At 38.5% G+C, this 23798-nt stretch overlaps 4 protein-coding genes across 6 annotated transcripts; 3 read left to right on the top strand and 1 right to left on the bottom strand.

The window, feature by feature from the left end:
- Positions 1-1457: 1457 nt before the first annotated feature.
- LOC143856883 (cysteine desulfurase, mitochondrial-like) lies at positions 1458-3176 on the bottom strand. The gene has a single exon (XM_077367140.1). It carries the CDS (start codon positions 3050-3052, stop codon positions 1712-1714), a length of 1341 nt encoding a protein of 446 aa, XP_077223255.1. The 5' UTR covers positions 3053-3176; the 3' UTR covers positions 1458-1711.
- A 1644-nt stretch (positions 3177-4820) lies between these two features.
- LOC143856884 (transcription elongation factor SPT6 homolog) lies at positions 4821-9158 on the top strand. Of its 2 annotated transcripts, XR_013238413.1 has the most exons (10): positions 4821-4958; positions 5034-5090; positions 5715-5844; positions 5926-6013; positions 6122-6278; positions 6372-6504; positions 6623-6890; positions 7025-7194; positions 7284-7493; positions 8912-9158. XR_013238413.1 is itself a non-coding variant. In XM_077367142.1 (8 exons), the coding sequence occupies exons 1-8, from the start codon at positions 4943-4945 to the stop codon at positions 7145-7147; spliced, it is 972 nt and encodes a 323-aa protein (XP_077223257.1). In that variant the 5' UTR covers positions 4821-4942; the 3' UTR covers positions 7148-7235. The 2 variants fall into 2 exon arrangements, 1 of the variants encoding a protein (XP_077223257.1); XM_077367142.1 differs by lacking the exons at positions 7284-7493; positions 8912-9158 and having other exon boundaries at positions 7025-7235.
- LOC143857404 (transcription elongation factor SPT6 homolog) lies at positions 7189-9304 on the top strand. Its single transcript, XM_077367833.1, has 3 exons — positions 7189-7194; positions 7284-7493; positions 8912-9304. Exons 1-3 carry the CDS (start codon positions 7189-7191, stop codon positions 9302-9304), a joined length of 609 nt encoding a protein of 202 aa, XP_077223948.1.
- Positions 9216-17167, top strand: LOC143856882 (uncharacterized). Of its 2 annotated transcripts, none has more exons than XM_077367139.1 (2): positions 9216-9300; positions 15331-17167. In XM_077367139.1, the coding sequence occupies exon 2, from the start codon at positions 15407-15409 to the stop codon at positions 17042-17044; it is 1638 nt and encodes a 545-aa protein (XP_077223254.1). In that variant the 5' UTR covers positions 9216-9300; positions 15331-15406; the 3' UTR covers positions 17045-17167. The 2 variants fall into 2 exon arrangements, with proteins under 2 accessions (XP_077223254.1, XP_077223253.1); XM_077367138.1 differs by lacking the exon at positions 9216-9300 and adding an exon at positions 12872-13037.
- The last annotated feature ends 6631 nt before the right edge of the window (positions 17168-23798 follow it).

Genomic DNA, 23798 nt, shown 5'->3' with positions numbered 1-23798 from the left:
CATCCATTAAGTTTCAATTTTCCTCTTATTTACTGGAAATTGAAGGTCACACATTCACAACTGATTGTCTTGGGACTGTGGATACAACTTGGACAAGATTTGAGCCACACAGAAACTTAATTCAAGGTCTGAGAGTAGGCTTCACAAACTATATTACTACCAAATTAGGAAACACAATCAGAGGCAAAATACCAACTCTGAGAATGGCTCTTCCGTGCTGATTTTAGTTTAGTATTGGAGTCTCATTCGTTGAGGGTCATACTATTTGCTAACCTCGGGATTCTTACTTAGGAATTGGTGAAGAAACCCTTAACCGAGAGCTATACTTCAGTCAGTTCAGATTGAACTTTGAATTTTGAGCTTAAATGTATACTCTCAGCCCAAAAAGTATCCTTTCCCAAGATTGGTGACATGCTTCTTCCACTAGTTAGCTGATTGCCTCGCACTTCGTTCCCTATATTTTCTGCCATTGCCTGCATCCTTGTTGGACTACTTTGAGCAGCGCCTCTCAATCCACCTGTGGAACAACAGAGCATAGCTTCCGAACCATTTTTCCTGTCCCACCAGTCTTGGAAGTGTTCTGCTGAAAACCATTTCTAGCCTGAGAACCAGATTAGAATACTGGTCCAAAGCTCATCTACTCGAGTTCCCAGTTGAAGAGAACTGGTACTTAAGAACTTGATGAAGTTCTACTTCAAATTGTTGGAGAAAGTCCCTCATCCGAGAGGCTCCCACTTACTACAGCAGCAGTAGTTCAGAATTCTAAACTTATTAGTGCTACTTTCGACCACAATTCTCCAATTTTTAGCTTGGCTATCACACATTACTCCTATTGGACTGATTATCTAGCTATTCATTTCCATATTTCAATCGCTTTTTTGCTGGTATTCTGCTAGTCTATTTGACCAAGTCTAGTCAATCCACTTTCGACCACCAATCCACGCATCTAATTGTGTCACAACTAATAACCAAATTTTGCAAATATCGTATCTAATCCAAATGCTTTGTAACCCATATATATGACACAAGAAATTGGGAAGTCCTAGAGATATCAATCACTCAAAGAATTTACAGCAGATGGACACATTAAGACTGAACAATTTCCAAGGCAATAAATAAGGAGAAATAATATGGTTGCCATAAGGAACCTCAGCAAATCAGACAATCTAAAATGATAAAAGTAACTTCCTATAATGCACTGATCTCGCCAAAGCACCCCTACAGCATCATCCAAACCTTCCATTCCTCAATAAACAAAGCTTATACCATATTTGCAACTTGCATATAGCATACATTCATCACGAAAGAAAAACATATCATATCATCCTAACTAATGCCAGTAACATGTAATCTAGGAAACAAATTTTTAATCCATATCATTTATTAGCTTTCTGGATGAAATAGAAGAGTAAATATTTACAGTTCATATGAACAAAGAACAAATTAATACACAACAATAGTAAAAGGGTTTTCTTTCTATGCCAAATTCATACAAACTCCATGTCAGTTCCTTATTTATAAATCCAAGAAAGAACTAAAAAACAGAAACGTCGCACATATACCTTACAAGAGAAACCTCGATAACCAGTCATGGACGAAAACAGCTCAATTTAGTTCCATCCCGTTCATATATTACATAGATTTTACGCTTGTGAAGACGATCCAAAACACGAAAACCAACCCATTTCACCTAGAATCCACCCACTCATCATCAGTGTTGAGCCCATTGAATACTCTTAATATCAATCCCTTCCTTCACCATCTCATAAAGAGGACTCATCTCCCTCAACTTTTCCACTTGCTGCACAGTCAACTCCACCGCCCGATCAATCTCATCCTCCGTCGTAAACCTCCCAATCCCAAACCTAATCGAAGTATGCGCCATATCCTCCTCAACCCCCAAAGCCCTCAAAACATACGAAGGCTCCAAACTCGCACTAGTACACGCACTCCCACTCGAAACCGCAACCTCCTTCAACCCCATCAACAAACTCTCCCCCTCCACATACGCAAACGACAAATTCAAATTCCCCACATACCTCCTCTCCACACTCCCATTCACCACAACCCCATCCAACCTACCCCTAATTCCATTCAATAACCTCTCTTGTAACCCCTTAATCCTCCTCTCATCATACTCCATCTCCTTCATCGCCAACTCACAAGCGGCCCCCATTCCAACCACCAACGGGGTCGGAACGGTCCCACTCCTAATCCCCCTCTCCTGCCCACCTCCACTCATCTGCGCCTGAACCCTAATTCTCGGCCTACGTCTAATATAAAGCGCCCCAACGCCTTTAGGCCCATAAATCTTATGCCCACTAAGCGACATTAAACTAATATTCATTTTATCCACATCAATTGGGATTTTCCCTAGGGCTTGCGCCGCATCAGTATGAAATGGTACATTCTTCTCCTTACAAATCTGCCCAATTTCCTCCATGGGTTGTATCACACCTATCTCATTATTAACCGCCATGACGGAGACTAGACCAGTATCCGGCCGGATTTCAGATCGGAGCCGATCGAGATCGATGATTCCGTCGGGACCCACAGGGAGATAAGTAACATCAAAACCCTCTTGTTGGAGATACCTACATGAGTCTAAAACGCACTTGTGTTCTGTTTGGGTGGTGATGACGTGGTGCTTCTTATCACCATAAAAATTCATTACACCTTTGACAGAGATGTTGTTGGATTCAGTCGCACCGGAGGTAAATATGATTTCTTTTGGGGAGGCTGAGATTAGGGTTGCGACCTGATTCCGGGCATGTTCGACAGCGGAATCAGATTCCCAACCGTAGAGGTGAGTACGGGAATGAGGATTACCATAACGAGAGAGGTAGAATGGGAGCATGGAATCGAGGACACGTGGATCTACCGGAGATGTGGCTTGAATGTCTAGGTAGAGTGGCCGGCCGGAGATTTTTACGCCTTTCATTGAGATCCCGCCGGAGGAATCTTCGTAGGGATCGAGAGGAGCAGCGGCGGCGAGGGAGAAGCGGCGGATTAGGGTTTTGGTGGCACGTGTGGCGAGGAGCTTTGAGGCCATTGGTTTTGGTGTTTAGGGTTAGGGTTTTGGTTTTTAGGGTTTTCTGATTTGGTTTTTTGGGGGAGGGGGGGGAAGGAAGGTATAGGAGGAGGAGAATCACCGCTTTTGGGTTTGGATAGAGGCGCACGTGTGAGTTTGTTGCGTAACGTAGATGGTTTGTTACTCTCTAAATGGTAAGTTGTGAGGATCATTCGGTTAGTGGATCTGATTGAATACGTATAGAGGAACAGAGTGCAGGTCTAACTAGTGCAACCCCTAAATTCGAACATGGTAACAAAGAAAACCACTTGAATTTTGTAACTATCATGAAATGGAAGAGTCATGGGTGTGATTTTTTCAAAACAGGGCAATGCCCAGATGAATTAACACCCCTTGAAAGACGAATTACCTTTTTTTACAGAGATCGTTAAGATCATTCAGTGGGCAGAAGAAATATGTTACCAAGCAAACTAATGTTTGTGTAATTTTAGCATGTATGTGGGTCCCAACAGTTTTGTTAAGGGTCAAAATCTCATGGAACCCACAAATTACCTCATAGGTAAGTCGTCCCTTTACCTCTCATATCAACCCCAACAGATAAGATCAAGTAGCTAGCCACTAAGAATTTAGGGGTGCAACTTGGGTCGGGTCGGGTTGAGCTTTTGCTAAAAAAATGAATTGGAATCAACCCGAACCCAACCTGATTTTAAGGTAAAAGCTCAACCTGAATTCCGAAAATTGACCTGACTTGCACCCTACTACGAATACTGGATCCGACCGGGTAATCAACGCTCCGGTACGTGCCAAAACCCAGTTGATATGTCTATGGTGGCCCCAAGTATAATCGGCTAAGATTCTTCCCCATATATTTATTAAATAGTGGATATCGGAACTACAAAATTCGTTTTCTACTTCTCACATTGAAGTCATCTCCTACTTCTCGCATTGAAGTAGGAGCATCAACCATTAGAGCCACGTCCACTAAAACGCAAATGGGGGGGCTCAAATCCCCATAAAAGCAATAAATACACATATCAGTTCCGTTTTTATTTTCCAAACGGAATCCCATTTTCAAAGTTTTTTCCTTAACAAAATTAAGGAAAACTATTGATTCATATTATTCAAGGGTTTCGAATCAATTTACTAGAATCCATTCCTTCAATGGTACTGCTGCAAGATCACTTACAAAACCCCAGTTTATATGGTGTAAGCCAGTATAGTCTAAATCTTTTTCAAAAAGTACTGTGCGGCTTACACTAAGGATGATCCAAACCATCCATTTGATGGGCCACAAGTAAATAGGTTGTGCCCAAAAATTCATTACAATAGAGTGATCGTAGCCCTCCGGTCTAAAGATGAACTGCCTTTTATGGAAATCTCTATAGATAGTATAGTTGGGCTGTTGGGATGATCCTATGAAAAATAATGAGGGTGGAACTCAGGTCGGGTTGAGGCCAACCTGACCCGAGAACCATTTACTCAACCCGAACCGACCCGAAGGAACCCTTTTCTCCAACCGGACCCAACCCGACTTTTTATGCTTAGAAAAAAATGATAAAAAATGTCGGGTTTCACTCGGGTCAGGTTGCCCAAGCCCACAACCCTAACTCTAACCCTAGCCCTAACTCTAGCTCAAGCTCAACCCAGGCTGGGAAACCTTAACCCAACCCGACGCCAACCCGACATACATAACAGATGAATTATATGTTCTCTCTATCCCACTCTCTCTTCCTAGTTTTTTCTTTTAAATTTCCCTCTATTTTTTTTTCTCTGATTTCTTGCAGATTTACTTCTTTTGATCACTCCATCTTATTTTTATAGGAATTAAAAGAAAACTCCCAGTCTCTCTCTAGGGTTTGCTTTTCTGCTCAATTTGGGATTTGTATTTCCATTAATTTGTCTCGATTACCAATGTCAGACCAGCAAGGTAATGATAGAATTCCTTTCAAAAATTTCTCCAGCTCTCTCTGTTTCTTTTTTCATTCTTTTTGTTTTTTGGCAGATGATATTTACAAGGAAGAGATAAAGTTGCGAGATAATGACAATGATGAAGAGGAAGGTCTGTGATTTTTTTATTTTTTTTAGCATTCTGTTGTTTATTATTAGGGTTTCAATTGTTTATATAGAGTTCTTTCTATTTTTCCCACATTGCTTCTGTTTCCATGGCTGTTAGGGTGTCAAATCTCTTGTCCAATGTCTTTTTTTTCCTAATTTAGATCCTCTACTTTTTTGGTTTTTCTATGAAATATATCTTTTGAAAATTTATGGGTTGTATTGAATTTGGTTTTGGAGGTAATTTGGTTTAATCTTTTATTGGTTGATTGGAGATTGTGATGATATGATCTTATTATTTTGTTTTTGTTCACTATTTTATTTTTTAATGATATATTTTTTTGGTTTCTGCCACTAATTTTTTTTTTTTTTGTTCTTTCTTCCTTTCTTTTAACCATATCTGTTTGCTTTTGATTCTGGGAATATAATCTTGATCCTCATCTTTTTGAAGAAATAATGTTTTTTTTTCCAATTTACAGTCTACAAGTGTTGTGCTGTAGAATACTCTTCTTATTTATGTTTTATTCTGTTCTGAATTCAGTCTTTTTGTTTTGGCAATATAATCTTCTTATATCTTTGTTTGTTTTGCATTATTTTTATGTTGTTTTATTGGGTTTCTGTTGGTAAGCAGAAGAGGGGCAGGATGAGTATGAGAAGGATGGGTTTATAGTAGATGACGTAGAGGAAGAAGAACAGGATGGGGAAGAGGAAAAGGACAGCGAGGAGGAGGAGAAACAAAAGAAGAAAAAGAGGAATAAAAGGTAATATGTGATTTTTATTTTCTCTTTGTTTACTCTTGTTGATTTTGCTTGTTAGTAATCATTTGTTTTTGCACACTTCAGAGAATCTGAGAAGAATTATGTTCTTGATGAAGATGACTACGAGTTGCTTCAGGACAATAACATCACTGGCTTCCGCTGGCCCAAACTTGTTAGTTTTTAAGCTCTTGAATTTTATCTTCTTATTTGTTACTTTCACCTGTTGTCAGAAATTGGTGGGCTAATCTCATATCTCGACTTCTTACTTGAAAATGAGCAGGGGGGCAACAAATTCAGACGTTTGAAAAAAACTGGGTGGGACGCTGAGCAGGAGGAGCAATCTCGGTTTTCTAATGAAGAGGAAATTGATAAAAGCAGTAGGAGTGGTCGTACTGCCGAGGAAAAACTTAAGCGCAGTTTATTTGGTGACGACGAAGGTTGTTACCTCGGCTCTCGTTTTCTTGACTTGGTAATTATTATTATTTTTTCCAATTTTGATTGGATGGTTGAATTCATTGTAATGTTCCTAGGGCCACCTCTCGAGGATATCGCTGAAGAGGAAGAACAGCCAGAAGAGGAGGATATGGATATCGGTGAAGAGGATGAAATGGCAGATTTTATCGTGGATGAGGAGGAAGTTGACAAGAATGGAGCTCCTGTGAGGTATACTTTCCTATGCAGAATATGCGATTATTACTTCTTAACATTGTGTTTCTTGAATGATCTCATTCTCTTCTCTTTCGTTTCGTGTATGAAACTGGTAACTTGTTCGTTTCTCTAGGAGGAGGAAACCGTGTAAAAAGAAGTCAAGGCCAGCAATTGGAGTTTCGTCGTCTGCATTGCAGGAAGCTCGCGAAATATTCGTTGTTGTCAATGAACTCCTGATGCTTCTCAAGCAACGCTTTGCAAAGGTTGGTAGTTATGATGATTTTGGTGAGTGGAGAGAAAAACGGCTTGAAGATGAATTTGAATCTTTTATTCTTACGGAGAATTATCTGACTGAAAAGGATGACCGGATACGAAAGATTGATGTTCCAGAAAGGATCCAGGTCATATACACTATATGCCCTTATCATTTTGTCTTTTCTCGTGAAATGTTATTAATATATTCCACTGTTCATGTGTAAATTATCTATGGTTTTAGCCCTCACACAACATCCATCCTGATTTTTTTTCATTGCAGGTCATTGACCAATCTCGAGATGATCAAAAGGTGGATCTTTACTATAAAAAAGAAGAAGCTCTTTGCAGAGTGAGCAAGAGAAAGACAAGAAGCTTGCAAAGAAGTATTTCAAGCCAAGGATGATTGTTCACCCCCGGTTTCAAAATTTCACAGTTGATGAAGCGATGGAGGTTTGTTTCTAGTGGTGATGAAACAATCATTTTAATTTAATAATTATGGGTCATCAAATTCCTTATGATACTGTCTATTGTGCGAGCAGTTCCTGTCAGACAAGGATGCAGGTGAAAGCATTATCCATCCTAGTGTTAGGGGGCCTTCCTATTTGACTTTAACTCTGAAAATTTCTGATGGGGTTTACTCCCATAAAGACATATTTGAGGGTGGAAAAGAACATAAGGACATCACAAGCTTGCTTTGTCTTGGGAAAACTTTAAAAATTGGGGATGACACTTTTGAGGATCTGGATGAGGTTGGTATAAATTCTTTTCCATTACGCTTGACAAGTGTTTACTCTCTTTGGCTGATTTTGTTGTGTTCTTTTTTGCTTTTCATTTAGAAATAATGGGACAAAGTTTTTTGCTTTTTTTGCTTGACAAGTTTTAAGGCTTTGATATAACTAATGAAGTTTTGATGCTTACTCTTTAAATAATAGGACAAAGTATTGTTTAATTTGCAGATAATGGCTGAATTTCTGTCTCATTGTTAGACTATCCCTATCTTTGTGAAAGTAAATAAATATATCTACTATTAAAATGTTAGGAAATACCTAAAATATTCAGTCACTTAAAGGTATTTGTTTTTCTAATGAGATCAATTAGAAGTTATTTTGTATCAGAATTGATTTATATGTCCCTAGTTATCGAGGAATGAGCTAAAATCCTGATAATATGGAATAAACATTTTGCCCATAAAGCTGTCATAAACTCATGAATAACCCAAAACCTCTGAGTTTTTTGACGAAAATTTGGTCCTAAAGCTTTCGTATATACTTTGAAATAAAAATTTGAATATTTTAAAAAGGGAATTGCTAGCGTCCATCGCGAAAGGCATTTCGTGGCAGGTCTGTCGCATGTCAGACCACCCACCTCGTGAATAGTGACAAAAGCTGTTGTCTTCATTCATGAGGTGGCTGGTCTGACATGCGACAGACCAGCTGCGAAATGCCTTTTGCGATGGACCCTAGCAAATCCCTTTTAAAAAAAATTACTTGAAAATAAAATTTCAATATGTCACATAGGTGTTTGCGTGCATGCCTTACATCACTGGTGCTGATAATTTGTTCAAAATACTCGATTAAATCTGCTACTAAACATGGACATTTCCTTTGTTTTGTTTTAGTTTTAACTATTGCTTTGCAAATAAGCTCACAATTACTAAGCCATGTTGATAATTTTAGGTAATGGCATGAATAGAAAGTATTCTGTGGAACTAATATCAATTGTTGGCATTTATATATATTTTTGTGCATCTTCTCTCAAAGACTGATCTTGTTGTGAGATTTGTTCTGGTTATCATTTTATGATTCTTGTTCTCTTAGGATACGTTTGAACTTACATTCGAAAATTGATTTGGTCCTTATTGCCTTTCCTGGACAATAATTTCAAATTTGACTTACAATGTGTGGAGCTCAGTTTGTATTGTACCATGAGAATCTTTTAATCATCCAAGTTCCCTTGGTTTTCATAGAATGGTTTATATTGAGTATATTAAGTTTCATTCTTCATTCTTCATTCTTCATTCTTCATTCATTCTTTGTTTGTTTTTTCTTTCTTTTTTGTCCTGAAATAATTCAATTCTTGGATTGATGTTTCTTTTATGTTTTTTGTCCTTTTCCTTTTTTCTCCTTTTGTATCTGCGTGCACTTAGTATCTGTACTTGAATCTCTAGGTCATGGATCGATATGTTGACCCACTGGTAACACATCTGAAGACTATGCTTGCATACCACAAGTTCAGGAGGGGCTCCAAAGCGGAAGTTGACAACCTTCTAAGAATGGAGAAAGCAGCGAATCCAATGAGGATAGTATACTGTTTTGGCATTTCTCATGAGCATCCGGGAACTTTTATTTTGTCATATATACGGAGCACAAATCCACATTATGAGTATATTGGTCTGCATCCAAAGGGCTTTACGTTTCGTTCAATTGATTTTGCGAACATTGACCGTCTCGTGGCATATTTTCAGAGACATTTGCAGCTTGATTCAATGCCACCAATCCGATCAGTTGCTGGAATGGTACAGATGAGAAGCCTTGCAACTGGGGGTTCCTCAAACGGGTAAAGATCTTCCACCCCACGTTCCTGCTCTTTTAACACATGCTTATGTAGAGGTGTCCTAAGAATGCTAACATTCACATGGCCTAGATGAAGTTTGATATTCATTTTGACTATTGGGTAAATCTGCTCGACATTTGTCCCATTATTTTCACCCTTTCAATAAAAAGAAAACCGCCATTTTTTAATTTACTTTGTTAAATTTGAAAATGTGGATCTTTACTGTACATGCCAATTAACAGTGATTGACTAGTTTTGTGTACATTGGGTTTCGTAACCCAACATTGTTTCTGGTCTTTAGTCTAACAAACGGCATTTCTTGAAGTGCCCAAAGAAATTTCAGATAATGCATTAAGTGACTGTTATCACAGATGTATGCTAAAAAAATTTCCAAATCTTTAACATAAAAAGAGAAGTAAGCAATAGTTTGTTAGTATTACATAGTAGATTTCCCAAAAGATGAATTGAAGCAGTCCTGCCTCTTGATTTAGGTCACAGCCGATTTACATTGAGGCCAACCTTTTTTTGTGCAATAAAATAGAGTAGGCCTTACTGTATATTGCCCTCTGTGTATTTTTTAATACACTGGAGTCCACATTGTTTGAAGATCCATATGTGGCAGACTTTAACGCTTTTTAACGTAAAAGGGTGTGAATTATCATACAGGGGGTGCGAATTTATCATTGCCCTTTATTTTTACTGTTCGTGAAATCTGTAATGTACATTTGTCCCATTATTCACCCTTTCAATAAAACGAAAATTGTCATCGCGTTTAGGGTTTAGGGTTTAGGGTTTAGGCATACCAATGATACTGATAGGAAGTAGGACTCACTTTTGAAGCAAGGGAGTGTGATGTCAATTCTCTATTTTCATTGAATTTTAAGTGATCCTACTATTTAGTTGGTATTAGATGAATTTCAGTGAGTATGAAGGCTCTGTTTGGATTGGAGGGAAAAGTTTGGAAAAAGAAAAACTTTTATAGAATTTCCAAGCTTTTCATTGTTTGATTACGCATGAAAAAATAAAGTAAGTGTTATTTCCCTCTAAATTGTTGAAATGAACCTGACTTACTAGTGTCGTTAGAGATGTCATGTCAAGTTTTAATTGATCAGATCCGTTGATCCAAATAGAAACCATACGTCAGGCCAAATGTTGTTGGTTGAGAACACCTTGACCGGTTGATCCCAGACCGTTGATTCATCAATCCTTGCTCTGGGTTTGGAGAATAAAATCTAAACCGTTGATTTTTAGTCCTTTCTCTTAAATGTTGAATGTTAGTTTAGATGGGACCGTTGATTTGTCCTTTTATCTTAACCGTTGATTTGTTTGTTCTACAAGATCAGCATGCTAGATTATCACTGTAAATTTTTGCTGTGTGTGACTGAACAAATAATCCCAACCGTCTAACCGGTGGCCTGCCCATCAGATCGGATCACTTAAAACCAAGAATGGGCAAAATCCATATTCAATTTAATGGACGGTTAGGATCATTCAGCGAGTGTGACTTTTTGGCGCTGGCCCATCCAAAACAAGACCCATTAAAAGAAGGGCAGTGATAAATCAACTCCCCTAATGGATAAATTGACTCCTCATGTGTCTTTCTGAGATAGACACATGGGGAGTCGATTCATCAATTTGGGGAGACGATTTATCACTCCCCGAATGGTGCGTTTGGATCGCAGGAATCAGGAATCGATATCAGTATCACATTCCAATCCAATTCCAATACCCCCCCCCCCCCCCCCCCCCCCCCACAAACAGAATAACGATTCCAATTTTGGTGTTTGTGTAAGCACTGGAATTCATCTGGGGAATCAATCGTGTTTCCGATTCTAGTGTTTGGTACAGTCCATACCAACATTGGAACTGGAATTCATCTGGGGAATCAATCGTGTTTCCGATTCTAGTGTTTGGTACAGTCCATACCAACATTGGAAATTTTGGTGTTTGTGTAAGCACTGGAATTCATCTGGGGAATCAATCGTGTTTCCGATTCTAGTGTTTGGTACAGTCCATACCAACATTGGAATGGAATCAAATTTTGAACAAATATTTCATTTAATAAGACTTGAAGGTTTAAACTTTAAACACTCAAATAGCAAACTATGTCCCGAATGATAAATTTTCCATTAGTTAGCCTTAGATAGTCAATAAAAAATGACAGAACATTAGCTGAAAGAACCTAAGTTTTCGATGGATAGTCAATCCAAATAAGAATGATAAGGGAGTTAAATGATAGGAGAAGTTGAGGTTCTTGATGTTTTTTCATTGGTGGCAAGCAAAAGCCTCTCTGCAGATGTCAACAAGGCAAAGCCCATTATTCATTACAATGTAAGTTAGTTGGTTAGGCATTACATTTCTTCTTTTCATTTCATCAAGCACCTCAAATGCACTACCTAAATTCTGCTCTTTAGAGTGACCCGCTATGTTTAGATTATAAAAAACATGCATCCAGACCCATCTCTTTCCCTGAATGCCTCTTCTCACAACTTACCATTTCATCTCTTGCCCTGAAAGGATGATATAGATTACTACATTTGGCTGAATTCTGCAACTTACCATTTCATCTCTTGCCCTGAAACCCTCTTCTACAATGACTTCTCTCATAAGCCCATCAATCAATGTAACTGGACTTCAGACCCATCTCAATCATCTCATTCGCTTCTTTCAATTGTCTTTCCTTGCATGAGATTATTCATCAAATTCAGCACCAATTTTATTCCGAATGAAGAGATGCGTTGGTTGTGGAATATTGAAGAAAATGGGAGGTCGGTTTCAGGGGGCTACGGAAAAAAGAGTTTTAGGGGGTTAGGGAGAGAGAGAGAGAGAGAGAGAGAGAGAGAGAGAGAGAGAGAGAGAGAGTTGGGGAGAAATAGAAACCGATATGGGCAAATCGGCGTCCACCCAGGGGAGGAGGGAGGGAGGGAGGGATGATTTACAGCAGCGGAAGGTCGCCTCACGAAAACCCAACACGATGCTTCTTCCTTGAAAACCTAACAGAGAAGGGAGGAGGAGTGGAGCTGCCGTGTTTATTTTTATTTTTTTCCGAAAATGGGTTTGACGCTATTTCCGTTGGGCGTTGAAACTCATATTCCATTCCATCGTATAAAATTACCCAAACGCTACAATCACCTAAATAGGAATAGCATACCGTTTCTTGATTCCCATTCCCACAATCCAAACGCACCCTGAAAGAATGGTTTCGATCGCGGGGTAGGTCGAGTTCTGAGTTACCATTTCAAGAAAAAGGCCACTGATATTGACACTCCCATGTTTTGATATCTGCACTAACTCAAATTGTCTTTTTCTATTTAATCTTCTGTCAAAGTTTCACAATTTCCCAAAAAAAATCTCAAACAAAGTAAGAAGGAAAAGACAACGTGAGATAGTGCAGTTAACAATATCATGGCCAGGAAAAAAATAGGCAAATTATGAAAATACTCATGCCTGCGTATCATGGTATTTTCTATCCCCCCGCCCCCCCTCAAATGGATAAAATCCCCCTCTTTAACGGTTTCCGTGAGAATGGTAAACTGCCTGAGGATAAATTCACCCCCTTTAACGTTTTTCTTTGCCTTTAAAGCTTAACGGATAACGTTAAAGGAGGGGATTTTACCCGTCAGAGGGGGGGGGGGGGAAATATCACTTCCCTTTTCATTATCAAATGCCATCTGCAAGGTAAAATACGCAGAGATCTGAAGAAGAAGAACAAAACCCTCTTCTCTTTCTCTGCATTTAAGGTATGAAATATTATTCTTTCTATCTGTTTGGGAATAGTTTTGGATCTTCACAGCTTTCTTGTGGAATTTCAAAAGATGGGTCTTTCTTAGATCTTCTTTTACTGTTATATCATTAGTTTTTTCAGCACTGTTGGAGTAAATCATATGTAAATATGGCCATTCAAAAAAAAATAAAAAAATGTGTAGATATGTGGAATTACTCTTCTTTCCCTCTTTTGTTGGGTTTTTGCCCACTTTTTGAATAATGGGTTTGATTCAGAATCGTAAAACTTGGTTTGTTTGTTTTTTTTTTTGCCTAGAGGTTTAGGGTTTCTGAGGGGGTTAGGGTTTATTTCATGTGGAAGTGGTTATGAATTTCTAGAAATCTCACTGTCTCTATCTTGATTTTTTTCTTTTTTCTACTCCTTTGATAGATGATTGTCTTCTAATTCCTTATAATATCATCCATATTGTAGCTAGCTAAGAGCCAACCATAACTAGTTTGGGACAAAAGCTTAGTTGAGTTGAGTATTGTAGCTAGCTAAGATGTTTTCATTTCTGTTCCATGTGACCAAATTTATCCTGATTTCGTTAATGATCCGTGCAAAATGCCGTTCTTTCTCCTCAGAGAATTGGTTGTTCTGCTCTTCCATAAATGTAATGTCATGGTGTAGGGAACTAGTCTCCAAAGAATCTGCCCTGCAATACCAAATCGTCCACTCTTCCAATTCATGATTGTCACTTTGATTGATTTGTTGAACGCCCATAAGATTTAAAAACTCCAAGTGATTCCCTGCCATGTCCGATATGCAAAGGGACAAAGCAATATTACTTGGTCAAGTGTCCTCCTCCTCCTCCTCTCAAAGTATGCACCTGCTAGCTAGATGGAATGCTATTCCTTTTAGGTTATTACTTTTTTTTTTCTTCTTTGCCACCGTCCAGGCATAAGCTACCCACTCGTAGAGGAGCATGTGAGCGCCGGATTTTAATGTAGTTATGTCCTGTCCTGTCTCTCCTGGACAAAGAAAGAACGAATAGAAAAGGGGCTGGTTATGTCAGGAGTCCAGACTCCAGAACCTATGTCAGGAGTCCAGACTCCAGAACCTATAATCAAGGACACAAAGGGGAACAATACCGGGATCCTAGACGACCTAAAAGCAAGGACAAACTCTCTATTTCTCTATCGTTGAGGTTTCTTCTTTGTTTGACCACCCACATCACTTGCCCCTCTATCGGATGTTAGGAGGTAAAGGCCCAAGAATGCGTGACATAACAATGACTCTCCTAACCAAAGATCTACCCCAAAAATGGTTCCCCTTTCCCTTACCCACCTCGAACCTGACTAATGGCTCGTACAATGGTATGGAGTATGGACGCACAAATGGGCCTCCGCTTACCTGAACCTTTTCCTAAACAAGGGTTACTACTCTCCCAAATTCCCCAATCCCTGCCCATGTTTGTGCACTATAATTTGTGCCAAAGGGCATCTTTTTCCTCCCCATACCTCCATAACAATTTCCCCAGTAAAGCTTTGTTTCTCAATCTTACTCTCCCAATCCCCGATCCTCCCTTTTTGGTTAAGGAAGGTTGGGTTTGACTTTGGAAGGGATTCAGGAAATTGTTGCTTATCTTCTTTTCTTTTTTTTTGTTATTGAATTTCCTTTTTAAGTAAGATTTTTGAGTGGATGAGTTTGTTTCATATCAAGAAATTGTGTGGCTTTCACTCTTGTTTTTCAGCCTAGATTTCCATTGGGGTTTTTTGGAGGAGGATTAGGGTTATAATGGTATTTATTTAGGGGATTGGCAGTTTTAGACACCCAAGAAATTGCATTATGGGTATTTGGTATTAGTGTTATAATTATTATTATTTTTTGAATGATGGCAAAACTTTATTAAAAACGAAAAGAAAGACCGAGATGGTCAATGCATAGGAAAACAGAGAAAAGGAAGAAAAAAAAAGGAAAACACAAAATAAAGCAACTATCCCAAAGCGACGTAAAGAGGCTAAATAATAGCATTATAATTACTATTATTTTCATTTTTTTTGTTTCTAACCAACTAGTGGGAGATGGGGTTGCTTCAATTTAGAAGTGTATATGGTTTTAATTTACTTATTTTTCTTAATCCCTGTTTGGATAGAATGGGGACAACTGGATGCATGCCAGTTTCAGGAAATTCGGTTTTCTTTGTTTTGTTGTTCAGCTAACTTTTTCTAGTCAACTTGTTCACTGATAGTTTTAAGTTGTCTTTAGATAAGTTTGTGGTTTGATTCAATTTTTTGTATTTTGTTTTGTCTTTTTGAACCTTGATACAGATTTGTTGGTGCGGACTTTTGTGCATTTTGATATTGAGGAAGTAATTCCCTGTTGAATTTTTAGAGGAATTCTATCATGTTAAGGCAAGCATCTAGTAGGAATCAGAGAACCAGAGGGTTCAAGGTAAAACACGCTCTGCAGATATGTTTGTTGGTTGGTGTTTGTATCTGGTTGCTTTACCAGGCCAAGCATTCCGTTGAAAAGAAGGCATTTAATGCGGCTGATGCAAAAATTCCAGACGAGGTAGAGAGGAGGCTTGAAATCCTGAAACTGGGGAGGAAAGATCTCAACCATGAGGTGGAAATGGTTTCTGCGGATGATAAACACGGCGATGAAGAAGAAAGTGAAAGAGAAGAAAGCAAGCGGGAAGAGAGTAAAGTTGAAGGGAGAGAGGGTGGAGATGATGAGATTGATGAACATGATCAAGAGAAGAAAGCCGAGGAGGAAGTTGATCACCATGCGGATTCTGTGGACGAAGAAGAAAGGGAGAATGAAGACAACAAAGAGAAAGAAGAGAGCAAGGAGAGGGAAAAGAAAGAAGAAAACAAAGGTGACAAGGAGAAAGAAGAAAATGACGAGAACAATGAGAAGGGGGAAAAGGAAACGAACAAAGAGAATGATGCTCAGAATGAGAATGCTGGTTCTTTAGAGAATCCGGATCATGATGGAGATAGGAATCCTCATGAGGCACGCGAAGCACAGTACAATGGAGATGATGCTTCAAGCGCTGTGGTTCAGGATACCCAAGCGATAAGATCAGAAATGGGAAATGGAATTTTGGGAAATTCAGATGAAAAACAGGTACAAATTACAAAAAAGAGTGAGTTAGGCAATGATAATAAAACCAATGCAGTTGAGGATGGCTCTGTTGATCATAAAAACGAAGCTCACAAAGAGATTGATGCTCGGAATGAGGATATGGGTTCTTTAGAGAATCCGGATCATGATGGAGGTAGGAATTCTCATGAGGCACGCGAAGCACAGTACAATGGAGATGATGCTTCTAGCGCTGTGGTTCAGGATACCCAAGCGATAAGATCTGAAATGGGAAACAGAGTTTCGGGAACTTCAGATGGAAAACAGGTAGAAATTACAGAAAAGAATGAGTTTTATAATAAAACCAATGCAGTTAAGGATGGGTCTGTTGATCAGAACACTTCTAATAACCCGAAGGCTAGTGAATTGCCCCCTGCTTCAGGGAATGTTTACACAGTTGATAATCCTTCCTTGAATGGGACGACCAGTGAAGAGAAAGGAACTAAGGTAAGTTTGTCGAAATTAGAAAGCGATTCTCCTTCAAATTCAACAATGAAAGAGTCTAACAGTCAAACAGAATTACACAATAATGCAACATCAGAAAACACGGAAAATCATGCTTCATCTCTGCAGAATGAAACCAATACCTTGGATTCAACCCAAGATCAAATTGTGACAGCCAAGATGGAAATTTCTGATCAAGACAACTCAAAATTGCAAACAGTTGCACTGGAACACACTGAGAGTTCAAACAGAACAGCTGGAGCAGAGGAATCAGATCAAAACTCGGTGTCTACACTAGTTATGAATTCAGATGGAGATGCAGCTCAGACTGAAACCACTGATCCTTCTACTTCTCTGGTTTCCAAATTAGTGAAAGATGCTCCCAGAGATCTTGGAAGCTTACCCATAACTGAGAGCGCGGTTAAGAATACTGAAGATGTAGCAGCAGAGTGATATCTGGTTTTTGGTAGCTTCCTTCATGAGCTAGTTCCTTTGTACTTTTCTTTTGGCTATAAAGAGCTGTTTTACATACTACAAATGGCAAAAGCAGTTAGGTAATCTCCCTAACTTTTTAAATTTTTGTGTGTTATCAAATATCTAAAGCAAAGTTAATACAAAAGGAGAACAAAAAAATTGAGTTATCAGTGATGAGTAAACATATTAGTTTTTAACTGTATTCACTCACAATTTCACATGCAACCCAAGGCAAAACTAGGCGAATTAAAACGTCTTACTTCCTTGCAATTAAAGGTGAAGGACAACGCAGATGCACAAAGGAAGGGAAGGTAAGTATAACAACATGTAGCACAGAAAGGGTAGAAAATAACAGCTTTGAAAACAAGGTATAACCAAGTCCCTGTGGCCAAAGAACTGTACAGACCACATCATCGGTTGATCCAAACCGTCCATGTGATGGAACACAACAGAAATAGGTTGTGCCCGTAAAATCATTTCCATAGGTTGATCCTAGCCCTCCAATCTATAGAGGTTTCCATAATTAAAAAAGCATAAAGGACAGGGATAGGATTGAAATTATGTGGCGTTAATGGGTGCCTTTCTTAAAAAGCATAAAGGAGGGGGCAAGATTGAAAATATGAGGGTTGAATGGGTGCCTTTGTTAAAAAAAGTCAAAAAAAGTGATGTGTATTTCTCATAGAATTTTGGGAGAAATTCAAATAATTCTCTCCTTTTCTCTTCTGCTATATAGTATACTAGTAAAAAACCTCGTGCAATGCACGGGCCAACAAAGACCTGTACGGACCACATCATAGGTTGATCCAAACCGTCCATGTGATGGAATATCAATAGGTTGTGCCCGTAAAATCATTTCCATAGGTTGATCCTAGCCCGTTGTGCCCGTAAAATCATTTCCATAGGCTGATCCTAGCCCTCCAATATATAGAGGTTTCCATAATTAAAAAAGCATAAAGGACGGGAGTAGGATTGAAATTATGTGGCTTTAATGGGTGCCTTTGTTAAAAAGAATAAAGGAAGGGGTAGGATTGAAAATATGTGGGTTGAATGGGTGCCTTTGTTAAAAAAAGTCAAAAACAGTGATGTGTAATTCTATTAGAATTTTGGGAGAAATTCAAATAATTCTCTCATTTTCTCTTCTGCTGTATAGTATACTAGTAAAAAAACCTATGCGATGCACGGGCCAACAAAGAACTGTACGGACCACATCATAGGTTGATCTAAACCGTCCATGTGATGGAACATCAATAGGTTGTGCCCGTAAAATCATTTCCATAGGCTGATCCTAGCCCTCCAATATATAGAGGTTTCCATAATTAAAAAAGCATAAAGGAGGGGGGTAGGATTGAAATTATGTGGCTTTATTGGGTGCCTTTGTTAAAAAGCATAAAGGAGGGAGTATGATTGAAAATATGTGGGTTGAATGGGTGCTTTTGTTAAAAAAAGTCAAAAAAAGTGATGTGTAATTCTCATAGAATTTTGGGAGAAATTCAAATAATTCTCTCATTTTCTCTTCTGCTATATATATAATATACTAGTAAAAAACCCTATGCGATGCACGGGCCGACAAAGAACTGTACGGACCACATCATAGGTTGATCCAAACCGTCCATGTGATGATGGAACACAACATCAATAGGTTGTGCCCGTAAAATCATTTCCATAGGCTGATCCTAGCCCTCCAATCTATAGAGGTTTCCATAATTTGTTGTTCGTCTGAAGGTGCTCGGAATTTGTAAATATTTTTACAGGTGTGCTGAATTCGTAATATCCTCAAAAAATTAATAAGGAAAAGTAGTTTTTTCGTGATTGTCATATTTTGAAACCTCTTATTTGTAGTTTTTCCGTAATTGTCATATCCAGGTACCCGTTGTCTGTAATTTCCCTCCCAAACTTTACTACGTGATGATTATTATTGCTAGCTTCTTTCTTTAAGTATTATTGCTAGCAACCTTTCAAGAAATAGTATTTCCGTGCAGTTTTTCATCACATCCAATAAGACAAATCTCTGAATACATACAATTGCAAAGGATGGGCGAGACATAGCGTTTGAAGAAGGTGGCTAGCGAACATTCATACTTTTTTTACGCTCACATAGATAGTATGTACATATATGTGGGGAGGGCAAAAAAGGGTAAAAATCATCCACATTGACGTGTTAAATGGACAAAATTCTCTCCTTTTCTCTTCTGCTATATATATATATATATATATATATATATATATATATATATATATATATATATATATATATATATATATGAGGAAAGGGTTCCTGCTAACGTTAGCAGCTAAGCTTACCTGCTAACGTTAGCTTAAACAAGGTCGGGCTCACATTGTTGGGGGGATCCAAAGCATTCATTTTGAAGACCCTTTCATGGATAGGGTGTCCACCAATAATCAACTCCATTGGATCATCTTAGGGTGTCCATTTGTGGGGTGAAAAAATGGGCAGATTAGTGGATAAACAGTATCTGTCCATTTTCACCCCCACAAATGGCATTCCTATGATGATCCAATGAAGCTGATTTTTGGTACACACCCCATCCATGATGGGGCCTTTCAAATGAATGCTTAGGATCACCCCAACAATGTGGCCCCACCCTTGTTTTATGCTAATGTTAAGCTAGCTGCTAACGTTAGCAGGAACCCTTTTCTTATATATATATATATATATATATATATATATATATATATATATATATATATATATGGGGAAACGTTTTCTGTGCGATACCTCAGATAAGTAATCTAAGCAAGAGCTGAAAAAATCATGTGGGCCCACATTGTTTGGATGATCCAAAGCATTCATTTGATAGGCCCTTACATAGATAGGGTGTACCAAAAAAATCAGCTCCATGGGATCATCCTAACCCTTCGATTTTTGGAGGTTAAAAATGGACAGATTTGTGGAGGTTTATACCCATCCACTTTAACCTCCACAAATCGAAGGGTTAGGATAATCTTGTGGAGTGTGCACACTCTATCTATCTTTGGACTATCCAAATGAATGTTTTGGATCATCCAAACAATGTGGGCCCATATGTTTTTTTGAGCTCTTGCTCAAATAACTTATCTGAGGCTTGAGTCATCAGATTGTAATGTCAGAGATCATTTTCTGGAAGGTAGGTTTGGGAGGTTGGAGCCGTTAGAGGTAAAGATGGAATACATCCTTATTCATAATCATCCATTGCCCAAGTCGGCCATCACCTTAGTTCCAACGGATCCACATCGGATTGAATCCACTTATGTCTTGGTCACAATCTCTGTATTCCTCATTAGTCAGATCTTTTTTGGATTGGTTTGGGATCCTACTTTTTGATTTTGAATCACGATCCATTTCGAATCGGACCGTCCATCTGAGTTTTCATCAAACCCCGTTATCTCAAAGAGAAGGTTCCTTGCTACGGTCTTGAGTGGGGGCTGCCTAGACATGAGACTAGGTTGGACCCAACCTAGTATCGGACAAGTTTAAAGGGCCTAGCCTAACACGTTCCATCAGCTATGGAGTTTTTGTCACGTTGGTTAGTTACCTAACATTTGGTATCTGAGCAGCCACCATGCCCTGTGTTCAAGTAACGGAAGGGGTGACTCGTGGAGAAGACTAATTGGTAAAAACATCCAGAGTGAGAGTTAGCACAGAGTGGGCCGCTGTAGAAGGGGCGATCTATGGAAAGGGTTACTTGGAAAAAAAGGCCAAAGTGAAAGCCGTCACAGAGTGGGCTGCTGAGGATGACAGATGCGGAAGCGTGGTGGAATGGTACGGTCTCGAGTGTAAGCCTGCCTAGGTAGGTATGGGACTAGGTGGGACCCAAACTAGTATGGGACAGGTATAAAGGGCCTAGCCTAACGCGTTCCATCAGCTCTCGAGGTTTAGATGTATCGGTTAGTTACCTAACATTCCCCTCCCCCCAAATTTTCATTTCCAAAAAAAATGGATCGTGAGCCGAGATTGGACGTGGATGCGTTGTTTGAAAAATGTGTAGAACTAGCTCTTCCCAATCTTTAGAATCTAGGATTCTATCAAGTCAACTATATTCATGATGGGATAGGGTTGATTATTTGTACATGACTTAGAGCCTTCCAACAAAAAATCAATCAATTCACTAAATGAAATCCTAGAATTTATGCATACTAAGTTGTCCTTTCCCTTCTACCTTTCTCATGCAAAAACATTATTGTATTGAAATCTCTATCCACAAGCCATGGTCCGCCCCATTGTGGATGAACTTCAAGTAATTCCACTCCTGGGTCATTCATAGTAGGGAGCCCTATTTGGGTTGTCTATAACTGAGACCTATGCCAAACTAAACCAGATAGAAAGACCCTCTTTCTGGCGCCATTACTGTTATTTAAGATTGTTTTTAAGTCAGTCAGTTAATGTTAAGTAATTCCAGAGAACATGTATTAATGGTTTTGATGGGTAAAAAATAATTGTAAGAAACTCTCCTCCTTTGGAGCCCTAACAATCCACTCACCTACAACTTATGGGTAAAAGATATAGAGGTCTAGCACTACGGATGGTAATGAGAGCCAGGCTTGGTCTTTATGCAGATATGCTTAGGGTTATCTGCAGAGAAGGATTTAGAGAAGGTAGAAGGTAAAATACGAGGAACGAAAAGCTCTAAAGAGAGTTAAGAGGTTAAATGTGGGTAGTGTCATTGAAAGTCAAGATGATGCAGGTAAGAAGCCTCATTGTTAGCAAGCAAGAAGTGTATTGATAGAGTAATATTATAGTAGGTTAGGGAGGAAGGATTAAACAACTAGTAAAGAAGATTCAGAGCTGATTAGAATTACAAGCGATTATAAATTCTGTTTCGTTGGTCATTTCGTTTTGGCGACCGGAACAGAACGTTTCGGTGTTTCGTCCGTTTCGTTCAACTTTTCATTCAAAACTTTTTGTTCTGCTACGACAAGGGAATTTTTTTTTATTCCCACCAAAAAAATGAATTTTTTTAATTGTTAAAAATATGAAAAAAATCAGAAATTGTTAGAGAAATATAAGAAACAATTAAATGAACAAAATATGTAAAAATTCCAACCTTTACTTAAAGGAAAGTCGCTATCAGCTGAAATGTTTGTGTTGACCAGTGCTGACAAGATGAAAAAATTTAGAGACCAAATTATGAGATTTTTTTTACCGGAATTTTGGGATTTAATAATTTTTGGACATAATAGGATTTATAAATTTTTTAAATTGGAAAAATACCCCGTTTGGAAGTTAAGATTTTGACCCGACCCATTTTTTCGAATTTTGTACTAGAACTGGAAAGTGGACTTTTTATCCTTTTAGAGTTGGGTATTGAAACTATTTTTAATAAATCCAAAAGGAGGGGGGGGGGGGGGGGGGGGGGGTATACCCTTATTTACATTTTAAATCACATTTACTTAAATGACTTTACATATAAATACTAAGAAGAAAAAGGAAGAAGAAAAGAGAATCAAGAAGAGGAAACAAGAAGAGATTAAAAAAATATAAAAATGGGTAATTATGAACGAAACAGGGCATTCTGCCTGTTTCCTCCGGAATTGCGACCAGAATGGACCAGAATTCAAACTCGAACGGAAATATTGTCGTTCCGTTCTTTAGGTGTTAAAGACCTCAAAATCTCTTGCATGCTATGAGAGTTGGAGGATTCCAAACCCAGCTGCGCAACAGCCAAATTAGATCGGTTGCCGTGGCATTATTATTAGACAAATGCTACTAGATATGCCTTACAACTGTGAAGGAAGAGTAAGAATATTTCAATTTGCTTGCTCTCTGGTGTGACACATGAAAATCATGATTTTCATTACTGGATTGGATGTTTTGTGAGCTCAATTCATAGATCTGCTAGGAATTTGATAAAAGAGGATAAATTTGCATGACCTATGTTATAGATATTGAGTTGTGATTCTGTTTTCCCTTCTCTATAATCTGAGGTTTGTGAAAGTGAGCTGTGAATGATTTCGTGTCAGATGAGTAGACATGTGCATGTGCATGTGCATGTGCTTATAATTTGCTCTCTGAAGTTACTGTCAATGAAGAGCATATTTGTAAATCTTTACAAGTTTTCAAAAGAACTTAGATGCACATAGTTTTGCCTTAGAATCTTGCATACAGTGATTTTGAACGTCCATGGAATGTGTAAGCTGAGCATGACTCTTATTATACCCTTCCCATTAATACACTTCTGTGGGATATAAGCTTGGTAGTTGATTTTTTTTATTTTTTTTGAATGGCTAAGCTTGGTAGTTGATAAATCAAGAATTGTTTATTTTAAAACACTTGGAACCTCCTGTAAAGTAACCTCATTGATTTAAAGGTTAGTGTCAGTTTCTTTCAAGCCTTTAAGCTTTGAAAGCTGGAATCATTCTTCAGAATTTACATATACTCCTGAGATGCTATTAAGGCCACTCATTGTGACCAGAATTTTCCGACGCATGTACATTCACATTTGATTGCCTTTGACATATTTTCCCCTGCATCACCGAAAGTTCTGTAGCCAAGGTGATTTCGTAGGTGTAAGCTGTGTTATGTTTGAATTCTACTGGAGCAAGAAGCAGATCTGGCCACACGAATTTGCTGCTCCTAACTGTTGCTGGATGGAATACACCTCTATTAGGCTCTGTTTGGGTGCAGGTAGTTAGTTACCTTGTAGATTAGTGGTAAGTAGTCAATAGGGAGGAGACAAAATTTGATTTACCTAGAATTTACCTCGTAGAATATTGATAAGTAGTGTTTGGTTGCCAG

Source organism: Tasmannia lanceolata, unplaced genomic scaffold, assembly GCF_043159265.1.
Source record: "Tasmannia lanceolata isolate RefF3 unplaced genomic scaffold, GAP_Taslan_0.1 ptg000024l, whole genome shotgun sequence".
Taxonomy (NCBI): domain Eukaryota; kingdom Viridiplantae; phylum Streptophyta; class Magnoliopsida; order Canellales; family Winteraceae; genus Tasmannia; species Tasmannia lanceolata.
The sequence above is the reverse complement of the archived record's forward strand: the minus strand, read 5'-3'. Positions and strand labels throughout refer to the sequence as shown.